The sequence below is a fragment of the Protomyctophum parallelum genome (genome assembly GCF_964188405.1).
Source record: "Protomyctophum parallelum genome assembly, chromosome: 11".
NCBI lineage: Eukaryota > Metazoa > Chordata > Actinopteri > Myctophiformes > Myctophidae > Protomyctophum > Protomyctophum parallelum.
The window spans coordinates 23,600,126-23,612,771 of NC_139707.1; the positions used below are offsets into that span (position 1 = coordinate 23,600,126).

The window sequence follows — 12,646 nt, forward strand, 5'->3', positions numbered from 1 at the left end:
ATCATTCAGTAAAGGTTTAAATGCATGAGATGCAATTGGATTTATATTTTCAAGTTTCAACCACTCATTGTAGTATTTTAAGTTATGTTAACCTTGCTTTACACACACACACACACACACACACACACACACACACACACACACACACAAAGATAATAATAAAGTCATTAACTTGCCGTGAGAATATCTTTATTAATACTGCCATGTTACTGTCGCATGCATTACCCTCATAATAACTTTGGAATGTGACGTCACATTTTAATATTCTTCTCCTTCTTCATCATCATCTCCCACACTGTCTGTGCCCACCTCTTCATAATCCTTCTCCAGGGCAGCCATGTCTTCTCGGGCCTCAGAGAACTCTCCCTCCTCCATGCCCTCTCCAACATACCAGTGGACAAAGGCTCTCTTGGCATACATGAGGTCAAACTTGTGGTCAAGACGAGCCCAGGCCTCAGCGATGGCTGTGGTGTTGCTCAGCATGCACACAGCCCTCTGGACCTTGGCCAAGTCTCCTCCGGGAACCGCGGTGGGAGGCTGGTAGTTGATGCCCACCTTGAAGCCTGTGGGGCACCAGTCTACAAACTGGATGGTGCGTTTGGTCTTAATCGCTGCAATGGCGGAGTTAACGTCTTTGGGCACCACATCTCCACGATATAGGAGACAGCAGGCCATGTATTTACCATGACGAGGATCACACTTTACCATCTGATTAGCTGGCTCAAAGCAGGCATTGGTGATGTCTGCAACTGACAGCTGCTCATGATAGGCCTTCTCGGCAGAGATGACTGGGGCGTAAGTAGCAAGGGGGAAGTGGATACGAGGGTATGGCACCAAGTTGGTCTGGAACTCTGTCAGGTCGACATTCAGGGCTCCGTCAAAGCGAAGGGAGGCAGTGATCGAGGAGACAATCTGACCAATGAGCCTGTTGAGGTTGGTGTAGCTTGGTCTCTCAATGTCCAGGTTCCTTCGGCAGATGTCATAGATAGCCTCGTTATCGACCATGAAGGCACAGTCAGAGTGCTCCAGGGTGGTGTGGGTGGTCAGGATAGAGTTGTAGGGCTCAACTACAGCCGTGGACACCTGGGGAGCTGGGTACACGGCAAATTCAAGTTTGGATTTTTTGCCATAATCAACAGAGAGCCTCTCCATCAGCAGAGAAGTGAAACCGGAGCCAGTGCCACCGCCAAAGCTGTGGAAGATGAGAAACCCCTGTAGGCCGGTGCACTGATCTGCCTGAAAAATGAAAAATACAATAGTTTTTAGTCAGTTAAAGCTGAAGGTAGCTACTACTGTACACAAGCTAATCAGTTTGCTAAGGAAGACCATGGCCGGGTTTCCCTAAGAGAATGTGTGCAGCGAGTATACGTGTGGTTCTTACGTGCGGTCTTCCACGACATGTCCCTTAGGTTGCGGCTGTTTTCTGAAAGGCACATGTAAGCGCCTCTCTCAAAACATGCCACACCAACGATGTTGTATTGGTAACTGTGACTGCACAGTGCACATATACCCTTGTTTTACCCCCCTTTTTTCCATCATCTACAGTAGCTATATAATTACACAAGGGATTCAGGGATTTAAAACTCAATTCGTGCCAGCATTAATTAATCCCTCGATAGCGTACTGCCAAGGTTTTAACGCGCATAACACTTTGAAGAGCCAAATATCCGTAATCGCATGTTATAATGACAAACTGCTATGTGTGGTCTCATGCCCGGAGGTTGTTGTGTCGGTCAGTGGTGGAAAAAGGCGATCGCGAGTGTCAGCACGTTGAAAACCCTTGTATTCACCAGAAACGGCCCCCTCAATGTCATTTCTGAGATACAGAGCTGTGAATGGTGGGCTTAGACTGGAAGTGGATGCGCGCGCATGTTCAAAATGGCCACGGCCACACAGTGTCCCACTGTGTTGATGCGGGTAGCAACATCAGATAGCATTACGATCGGATAAAAAAATTGATTAAACAATTCAAACCCGAGAATCTCGGGTTTGGTGGACTAGGGTACTAATTTAAATCCAATCCAAAGATCCAATAATCAGTTGGGAAGCCTGCCCTGGGCTCTCACCAGTTTGCGAGTTCTGTCAAGGACCAGGTCGATGATCTCCTTGCCGATGGTGTAGTGTCCGCGGGCGTAGTTGTTGGCCGCATCTTCTTTTCCTGTGATCAACTGCTCAGGGTGGAACAGCTGGCGATATGTTCCTGAACGCACTTCATCTGTCAAGTTTTAAGAGAACAGTTTACATCATTAGTACTGTTTTTAGTTCTATAGAAAGTCGTTTGCTGGCGTAATATTATATTATACATTTTGGCCTGGGGCCATGGCTCAGAGGTCCAGGCACCTTGGCTGGCAACCCAGTCTGGTGCCGCGGGTTCTACTCCCGATCCCGATGGCCTTTACTGCACGTGTCCCCCCCCCCCCCCCCCCATTTCCTGTCAGCCTACTGTCTGTCCCTCCATAAAAAATAATTATATTATACATTTTTAAAAATATATATTTCACCTAAATTGACTATCTAATGGTTACATTCTGGTAAATGGTTCATTTCATTAAGGGTTACTGACCGATGACAGTGGGTTCCAGGTCAACAAAGATGCACCTGGGGACGTGCTTCCCTGCTCCTGTCTCACTGAAGAACGTGTTGAAGGAGTCGTCTCCTCCACCAATAGTCTTATCACTGGGCATCTGGCCGTCTGGCTGGATGCCATGCTCCAGACAGTACAGCTCCCAGCAGGCATTGCCCATTTGGGCTCCGGCCTGGCCGACATGCATAGAAATACACTCACGCTGCGGAGGAAGGGGGGCAGGGGTAGATTCATCAAAAACATGTAGGCAACTGCAGTTTAAGAAAATGATTGTATGCCACTGTAATTGTAGTTGTAGCACACACACACACACACACACACACACACACACACACACACACACACACACACACAGAAACGTCTGAGCATCATCATGAGTGTGTGCCTCATAAAGTTCCCCATCTAAAAGATTGATCGACTAAGTGCAAAAACAGATGGATTTACTTCAGGATATACTGTATATTGATTAGACATAATGTCCAACCACCATTGTTGTTGCGATAACTGCACTAAAGGAAACAGCTTAGCCACTGAAGAGAAGCTGACTCACTGCTGCCAATATGTATGACAAAGCAAGATTTTAAGATTACAGTGGCAAGCACATACAAAGGCACTCAGGCCTCACAAAGTGGAAAGCAGCTCACCCTTTTTGCAAAAACAAAAACATATGTTAATGATATTTAGAAGATTTAGAACATTTTCATGGGGGTCTTTATGTGTGTAATATGTGGTTTTACATATTTTAGATTTGAGCAGTGAGCCCAGTGTTTCTGATGTCATGGACATTGGGCCCACTTACTTCCCATGGACTACATGTTGTCTCAGTAAGACAGCTCTCCCCCTATCCACAAGGAGGAGCAGTGCACCAAAGCATTATGGGAATTGTAGTCTAGGAAGTAAGTGAGCCCAGTGTCCATGACATCAGAGACACTGGGCTCACTGCTCAAATCTAAAATATCTAAAACAAGAATAAGGTCACGAATACAAGCGGCCGAAATGAGTTTTCTTCGACGAGTGGCTGGCATCTCCCTTAGAGATAGGGTGAGAAGTTCAGTCACACGAGAGAGACTCGGAGTAGAACCGCTGCTCCTTCGCCTGGAAAGGAGCCAGCTGAGGTGGTTCGGGCATCTGGTTAGGATGCCTCTCGGGCGCCTCCCTAGGGAGGTCCTCGACGCATGGAGACCCCGGGGCAGACCAAGGCGCAGTTGGAGGAAATACATCGACTCTCTGGCCTTGGAACGTCTCGGAATCCCCCAGGAGGAAGTCACTAATGTTGCTCTGGAGAGGGAAGTCTGGAGCTCTCTGGTGGAGCTGTTGCCCCCGCGACCCGACTACGGATAAGCGGTTGAAGATGGATGGATGGACATATTACACACATGAAGACCCCCAGGAAAGTGTTCTAAATCTTCCAAACATCATTAACATGTATTTGTTTGCAAAAAGGGTGAAGTGTCCCTTTAAGCAGTCCACCACACAGCGCATGAGGGCGGGCCTGATGGCTGGGACTCTGGGAGGAAAAGCAGTTGTAGGAAATCCATCCTGCCAATTCCTTCAGCATCAACGAGGTGGAACTAAAAGGCAGCACAGTAGTAAAACCCTGTGTAAACCCCAGTGTTAATTTTATCCATGTGAAACCCTAGAGTGAACTAATGTAACCAAATAGGCCCTTACACTGAGGATTTTACTGTGCATGTCACAGAATGGGGACGTAGGAGGCCCAGCCTGCAGCCTCAACCAATACAGTATGCCCCCTGGCTGCATTATCCATCCTAGTGTGCCCCTCCCTCTTCGCCTGTGTCTCCTCCCAGGCTCTGACCATACAGTCAGCTCATAGAGTCCAGCTCATAATTCTATGGTCCAGCTGCATAGGGCGGTGCATGGTCAGAGTGGTCCCCCCCTCCCCTCTCCGACTGCCTCTCCCCCTCCCCCTCTGTCAAACTAAACCCCTCAACAGCTGCAAAATGGCTGCTGAATTACTCAATGCAGGCCAGCCCAAGACCACTCCTTGACTTTTCTTCTTTTGTTCTTTCTATCCATCCCCCACTGCCACGATTACCACTCGTTCCATCACAAGGTACATTTGATATTAACAACGCACAACTTTAATGCTATAGGCTATACTGTTCATCAAATTATGTCTGCTTTTGACAACAACCTGTCATCATATATTATTAAACAAGTCTGAAGATATGATGATCTGACAACACATTGACATTCTGCTTCTTCGGCAACTGTCTGTCTGCTCACTCTGCTGTCTGACTCTGACCTACAGAATGTATTTTAGCCTCCTATGACAGCACCCAATTTCCACATTTTCCCAATAGATAGAACAGACCCAGGCAGCACACATACTAAACTGATAAATAATAGTCAAAGGTCACTTGGAATGATAAGGGAAAGCGAGAAAAAACGCAGTCAATCTGTTAAAGTCCATTGCGAAGGCATCGCATTGATCGCAAGTTCGCAACAAGCCCTGTGAGCTTGTAGATCAGCTGATTTTAGAAAATGTAATGATCTCGCATGACATGGGGCACATGCCCAATTGCAGACGCCAGTCACGCCCGGTTGAAAGTGACTCAAGAAGAAGTTAGTTTAAGATGATCCCGAAAGGATACATTTCGATTAAAAAAAGATAAGAAAGAAAGACACTTAAGAAAGAGATGAAGAAAGAAAGAATGGGATGTCCAGACTTCCGAGGCTACAGGCTACGTCATTATGCTGCAGCCACTGTCTGACTCTTACTCACCATGTTGTTATTTTTGTGTTCGCCCTTCGGTTGAAGTTGAGGATTCAAGGAGAAGGTAGACAATGCGGCGAAGAGGGAGAGCTCACACTTTTATACGACCGGGTGTACGCGCGCGCACACACGCACGGGGTTGCCAGCAAATCATAACAGGCACTGGGCAGCTGTAGCGCGAGGCGACAGTGGGTAAAAAATAAAAGGTCCGCGTCACCACTGTGACACTGTCGGATGCCCGAAATAGCCGATCTACAAGCTCGCCACGAGTCGCGGAAGCAACGCGTTTTGAGCTTGTAGATCGGCTACTTTCGGCGCGCGATGCCTTCGTAAGACGAAGTACAACCAGAGCAGAAAACAGAGTTGCGCCATTGAGGGGTCAGAAAACAGCGCTCGACCTCGCTGTTCATGCAGCCTCTGGAGTGTGACAAGCTGGAGTTTGAAATACATTGTTTTCAACGGGGTGGCGCAAATATATCAATTTTAGTCATGTGTGCATTGCAACATGACAACTTTATCTATTTCTCTTTTATTTTCCTCCCACTAGTATCTGTGTATTTAGTAACGCACTAGGCGCAGGCCTCTCTCGCGCACGCAAGCACACACACTCACACACACACACACACACACACACACACACACACACACACACACACGCACTCACAACACTTGACCTGTTACAGAAGGGGTATTTTCTGCCAAACAAATTTGTGTTAATGTCTTTATTATAGTAGGCCTAGGTGTATTACATCATGTTTAGGAAAATACATTGACAAGCTATTACATTCCCCTACTCAAAGCAACACAAACCAAATGGCAACAAAGAATATGATATGCAACACCATGATGTAGCATAATTCCATTAATGATAGATATATAGGCCCATCACATGTTCATAAACCTCTCATATCTGGACTAGTACGTGTTATAATGAAGCCTATGAGTGAAGCTTTTCTCCAACCCCCCTCAGATTCACAGAACTATGAGTCATAGATAACAATAGTAGTAGTGTTGCTGCAGACCAGTGTGTCGGTCTGAGATGTACCAGCGAGTGCAAGTAAAGTCACTCAGTTATTCTCTCTATGTCCCGCTCTCACATGGAATGGTATGTATGTAGAAACCCACACAACAGCTCTTTCATCACATAAGGCTGTATACATTCTACCATGGGCCCCGGGTAGGAGGGCGTGCAACAGAGGGGCTTGGTGTTGGGTGTCTCTACTGTTCGGAGCCACAATGTATTCTTTTAAGATGGTCTATGAATCCTGAACATTTTGGCCTAGATGTTTTAATGGGTTGAATTGCAATGGAAGCTAAGATTTTATAACCAAATTGAATTAAAAAAGGAAACAATTATTTTGAATGGCAGCACATAACACATAAATAACTCATGTGTATACTGTCAGTGTCACTATCAGTAATTCTGATGATTCGCTTTAGATTGAAAGATGTCCCCAGTTCTGTTTTGGTCTTCAGTGGATGAATCAAGCAATTCTACATGTGTTTGGATAATGTTGTGTTGATGACAATAAAATTAACTATTCAATCTATGAACTGGCTGGGTAATGTTCTTTGGTTATTCTTCTGAATTTCTAAATATAAATAAGTAGGCTATTAAATTGAGTATTCCAACTACAGAAAAAAAATATTCTAAATAAATGCTGGTTAAACAGATTCAAGCCACGAATCATTCAGTATTCTTCTCCTTCATCCTCCTCTTTCATGTTGTCAGTGCCCACCTCTTCGTAATCCTTCTCCAGGGCAGCCATGTCTTCTCTGGCCTCAGAGAACTCTCCCTCCTCCATGCCCTCTCCAACATACCAGTGGACGAAGGCTCTCTTGGCATACATGAGGTCAAACTTGTGGTCAAGACGAGCCCAGGCCTCAGCGATGGCTGTGGTGTTGCTCAGCATGCACACAGCCCTCTGGACCTTGGCCAGGTCTCCTCCAGGAACCACTGTGGGAGGCTGGTAGTTGATGCCCACCTTGAAGCCTGTGGGGCACCAGTCTACAAACTGGATGGTGCGTTTGGTCTTGATCGCTGCAATGGCGGAGTTTACATCTTTGGGCACCACGTCACCGCGATACAGCAGACAGCAGGCCATGTATTTACCATGACGAGGATCACATTTCACCATCTGACTGGCTGGCTCAAAGCAGGTGTTAGTGATGTCTGAAACCGACAATGACTCATGATAGGCCTTCTCGGCAGAGATTACTGGGGCGTATGTAGCAAGGGGGAAGTGTATACGAGGGTATGGCACCAAGTTGGTCTGGAACTCTGTCAGGTCAACATTCAGGGCTCCGTCGAAGCGAAGGGAGGCAGTGATCGAGGAGACAATCTGACCAATGAGCCTGTTGAGGTTGGAGTAGCTTGGCCTCTCAATGTCCAGGTTCCTGCGGCAGATGTCGTAGATGGCCTCGTTATCCACCATGAAGGCACAGTCGGAGTGCTCCAGGGTGGTGTGGGTGGTCAGGATGGAGTTGTATGGCTCTACTACAGCCGTGGACACCTGGGGAGCTGGGTAGATGGCAAACTCAAGTTTGGACTTCTTGCCATAATCGACAGAGAGCCTCTCCATCAGCAGGGAAGTGAACCCAGAGCCGGTGCCTCCACCAAATGAGTGAAAGATGAGGAATCCCTGAAGTCCAGTGCACTGGTCAGTCTGTAAATGTAATGTTTTGAACATGAGAATATACAAAATGACAATTGCATTTACTCTATATACGTATGTGTATCTGTAAGCTTGTTTATCAACACGCCTTTCTCAAATAGAGCTCACCAGTTTCCGAGTTCTGTCCAGCACCACATCGATGATCTCCTTGCCGATGGTGTAGTGTCCACGGGCATAGTTGTTGGCTGCATCTTCCTTTCCTGTGATCAACTGCTCAGGGTGGAACAGCTGGCGGTACATTCCTGTACGCACCTCATCTGTATAAATTAGCATCAATTACCAATGGTGCAAACACATACCATCTCACAGTAATTGCACTCTTTGAATCCTATAATATAACGGTTAAAATCAGCTTAAATGTGTACCTTGTATCCGTTTCTATAATATCTATGGTCTTATGATAATAACGGATGTCACTGTGTCACCATAACGTATGACAATTCAATCTTATTATTACTAACACAAATGAGAGTTTACATTGGGGTAAAAAAAAACAGACATGCTAACTAATCAATTATCTCATAAAAAGCTTATCAGTATTCTTAAAACATAAATCACAGATGCCCATGAATTAAAAAGTCAAGTTTCCCTAAAACAACAGTTAAACAACTATTTACTGTGCACTGACCAATAACAGTGGGTTCCAGATCAACAAAGATGGCTCTGGGAACATGTTTCCCAGCCCCGGTCTCATTGAAGAAGGTACTGAAGGAGTCATCCCCTCTGCAGTTGGCCTTCTCACCATCACCAGGCATCTGGCCGTCTGGCTTGATGCCATGCTCTAGACAGTACAGCTCCCAGCAGGCATTGCCAATCTGAGCCCCAGCTTGACCAACGTGAATTGAGATACACTCACGCTGAAGCAAAAGAACAACTCAGATTTAGTTTCAGGGGGAATATCTATACTCAGATTTCAACTGGAATGGTTTCCTAACACTTCTTTTGACGATCTGAAATCTCAGTCTGGTTTAGAAATGCATCATCCAATCCTCCATCTATCCAAGAGATAATCCTGGCATAATATACTAAAAATACTAAACTACCTGAATCCATTTAATTCCATACGTGGAAATAAAAAACAGTCCAGTATAATGTCCCTTTATATTATATATCTATAAACTATTAGAGAAAATATCTGCCTATCAGTCTATCAAAAGCTATCTTACCATATTGTCCTTTTGTATCTCTCCTTTCCGACGTCCAGGTATCGGTATGAAGTTGTGATGTAGTAGGACAGTGTTGTGTGTGACTGCTTTTATATGGCTCAGGTTAAAAAGTGATCTGATCTGAGTTGTAATATGAGAATACACTGATGAAACCATGATAACATCACCGTCCGCTCCAGAATCCTCGCGCACAATGGGAAAGGAGGTTATGCCATACGTATTGTCTGTGGATGCATGTGTGGTGGTGGGTGTGTGCAAAGTGTGCAGCATTTAAAGAGAATTGCCTGGCCCAGGACTCCAATTTTTTGTTGGAGACGGTTTATAATATAGTGCAAAAACGATACCATAGTCTTTAGTATCCATCCTAAACTCATTAATAAGCAACTCAAACCAAGTGCATAATAGTCAATCCCTTTGGGGATGCTTTTACCTTTATGCTGTTCCCGTTGTGGACCTTTATGTTCATTTCTATGAAGCTATGCTGGTAGGCAAATCTGAGCTCCTATTGTATTCCTGACATTCATTCAGCTGACACCTATTAAGGTGATGTACCTGTATTCAGTTACCATACTCTCCAAGGGGTTGAAGCATCATATAGGAAGCATGAAAAGTTTCAATATGCATTGTGTTGTTTTCTAAAGACTGTTCAGTGTGTGGGAGAGAAGATAGCTTAAATGGTGAGGAAACACAATGTTTGCTTCCTTTTAACCACATGAACCTTATTCTGGGCATGTCATGAATGAGTGCACATTCCTCAAAAATAGCAGATCTACAAGCTTGATGTGTTGTGAGCTTGTAGATCAGTTATTTTCAATGGAGATTTGTTGTAGAGGGAACACATGATGGGTAGTAATAGGTATAGACCCCTGGGGGACCAATGAAGTGGTCAAAGTCTTTCCCAAAAACATTATTAGGCTACTCCATTCAGATTACTTAAATGAAAATAGTCAATCATAAAAAAGTACATATTTATACATAAGCATAAATCGTTACATATCCATCCAATATTCAGTTTGAGTAGAGAAAAATGCAACTCAGGCTCTTTTAAAACAAGTTTGACAGCTTTCCAAGCCAGCTGTCTTCCACCCTTAAGGGTTCTGATACAGTATATGCTACTGTAACAGTAGCTGAGTTCAAAGTTTGGGAAACATAATCCATATGTGACATTTCATTTAGTATACAGTAGTTTACAGACACTTAATGATAACGATGTGTTATCCTTAGGCATATACAAGGTCAATAAAAATGACTCTCTGATTCTCTAATAGTTATAGCATTAAAGGAGAATTCAATACTATAAGGCTTTCTTACCTTTATTTATAGTTGTTACGTCCCCACCAAAGAGGTCCAGGTGTTATTTTGTGCAAAAGTGGATTATTGGCTATTTCCCCTATACCATAAGGCATAAGCCCTCAATGGGGGTTGGGTTTTTATGCTAATTTGCTTATTTCCATCGACATAAAGTGTGTCGTTTGGGATACTATTTACATTATGAAGAGAGGATATATACAAAAAATATATATTTTTGAGAGATGGAAATAAGCTTATTAGCAAAACACCCCATAGCCCCATTCAATTCAATGCAATTAATTGAGGGCATATGGTAGGGGAAACGGGAAATAGCTAATGCGCTTTTGCACAAAATAACACCTGGACCTCTTTGGTGGGGACGTAACAACTACAAATAAAGGTAAGAAAGCCTTCTAGTATGGAATTCTCCTTTAAAGGGACACTTCACCCTTTTTGCAAAAAAATATATGTTAATGACGTTTAGAAGCTTTATAACACTTTCCTGGAGATCTTTATGTGTGTAATATGTGGTTTTAGATATTTTAGATTGTAGCAGTGAGCCTGTTGTCTCTGATGTCATGGACACTGGGCTCACTTCCTTCCTGGACTACATGTTGTCTCAGTAAGACAGCTCTCCCCCTATCCACAAGGAGGAGCAGTGCACCAAAGAATTATGGGAATTGTAGTCCAGGAAGGTAGTGAGACCAGTGTCCATGACATCAGAGACAACAGGCTCACTGCTACAATCTAAAATAACTAAAACCACATATTACACACATAAATACCCCCAGGAAAGTGATCTAAAGCTTCTAAACGTCATTAACATATATGTTTTTGCAAAAATGGTGAAGTGTCCCTTTAAGTCTTGTCCAACTATAATGTGAATTTCAATTAATCCACCAAAATAACTTTGAGTGTTCTGCCATTTGGAATTTTGAAAACAAACTCAACGTTTTGACTGTTGAGTTGAACTGTATGTTTAACTGCCAAACGCACACACACACACACACACACACACACACACACACACACACACACACACACACACACACACACACACACACACACACACACACACACACACGTCACACACACACACACACACACACACACACACACACACACACACACACACACACACACACAGTCACACACAGTCACGCACCGACCCACTACCAAACTAGATAAAGTGCCCCTCAGGGCACAGTTCTCCACCAGAGCAGGTCAGGTTGTGGCCTCCTGGTGGTGCTATAATAGGCCAATGTGAAAAGGGTGCTATTTCTTCTTGGATGGCAATTGGATGATTTGAGGCATTTCAAGAATCCACCTGTTGGTGGCGCTATAACAGCTATAACTGAAAAGGGTGGGATATATCCCTCAGCCTAGTAGGAAAGTCTGTGAAAGATTTCACGTTACCAAATGACTTGCCAAACATGGACCCTATACTTGATACAATCATAGGCACAAAATGACAAAACTTTTGAAGTTGAAGGAATCAGGACTCAGCAAAAGAGTTATTTTATTGCCATCCATGGACTGTTTTCCCTATCATCATATAACAGGGACACACATGGATGTTACATCCATGTGTGCCCCTGGCCCTGCCCGGTCCTGTTCCTTGTCAACATATAGTTGTGACAGCCAAGCCACTTGGAACAGATACCACAGCTTTGATTGCACGACTGCTCATCGCTGCAGTTTCTGTCCCAGGGCTGTGAGAGTTCTCAATATCAAATACAAGACATGAGCATGTGTGTAGATCATGGGAACAACACTGGTGCTCCTATAGTACTGCAGGTAGCCTACTGTATGATATGTTGCCCAAACATATACCAGAACCAAAGACAGAGATCTCCACATATGGGCACAAAAGGACACAGACAGACAGGGACAATGGGTACTGGTCGGATCGGCTGTGCGACCTTATCACATAGCGGCCCCAATCTCTAGTACTCCATATTTGGCCATGATTGACCTGTAACATTCTAGCACATGACAACAGGGTAAACACTGCTTAATTGTATAAAAGCAGTACATCCTCAGAATTGCTGAGAGTGTACTGTATAGACAAGACTTTCCAAGTGTTTTCCTTAACTGCTGTCCCCAACAAAGACGTCTTTGAACCACACAGGCAATCTCTCTACATTCTTATTCACCACTGCATCAAATTCTGATCCCAACACATTTTCTTTCC

The 12,646-nt window shown here is 44.3% G+C and overlaps 2 protein-coding genes across 2 annotated transcripts; both read right to left on the reverse strand.

Annotated features, from left to right (window-relative positions):
* Window positions 1–179: 179 nt before the first annotated feature.
* LOC310867295 (tubulin alpha chain) lies at window positions 180–5,490 on the reverse strand. Its single transcript, XM_083777226.1, has 4 exons — window positions 5,331–5,490; window positions 2,564–2,786; window positions 2,067–2,215; window positions 180–1,236 (listed from the first exon to the last, which is right to left on the reverse strand). Exons 1-4 carry the CDS (start codon window positions 5,331–5,333, stop codon window positions 259–261), a joined length of 1,353 nt encoding a protein of 450 aa, XP_083633352.1. The 5' UTR covers window positions 5,334–5,490; the 3' UTR covers window positions 180–258.
* A 1,435-nt stretch (window positions 5,491–6,925) lies between these two features.
* LOC310867296 (tubulin alpha chain-like) lies at window positions 6,926–9,225 on the reverse strand. The gene is made up of 4 exons (XM_083777227.1): window positions 9,163–9,225; window positions 8,625–8,853; window positions 8,105–8,253; window positions 6,926–7,987 (listed from the first exon to the last, which is right to left on the reverse strand). The coding sequence occupies exons 1-4, from the start codon at window positions 9,163–9,165 to the stop codon at window positions 7,013–7,015; spliced, it is 1,356 nt and encodes a 451-aa protein (XP_083633353.1). The 5' UTR covers window positions 9,166–9,225; the 3' UTR covers window positions 6,926–7,012.
* Between the last annotated feature and the right edge of the window lie 3,421 nt (window positions 9,226–12,646).

Bases quoted from the DNA above. Each gene is read 5' to 3' on its own strand.
- LOC310867296 (XM_083777227.1), bottom strand. The intron at 8,254-8,624 runs GTCAGTGCACAG...TAATTTATACAG, and splicing joins TCTGGAACCCACTGTTATTG to ATGAGGTGCGTACAGGAATG. The intron at 7,988-8,104 runs GTGAGCTCTATT...TTACATTTACAG, and splicing joins TGGACAGAACTCGGAAACTG to ACTGACCAGTGCACTGGACT.
- LOC310867295 (XM_083777226.1), bottom strand. The intron at 2,216-2,563 runs GTCAGTAACCCT...AAAACTTGACAG, and splicing joins CCTGGAACCCACTGTCATCG to ATGAAGTGCGTTCAGGAACA. The intron at 1,237-2,066 runs GTGAGAGCCCAG...TTCATTTTTCAG, and splicing joins TTGACAGAACTCGCAAACTG to GCAGATCAGTGCACCGGCCT.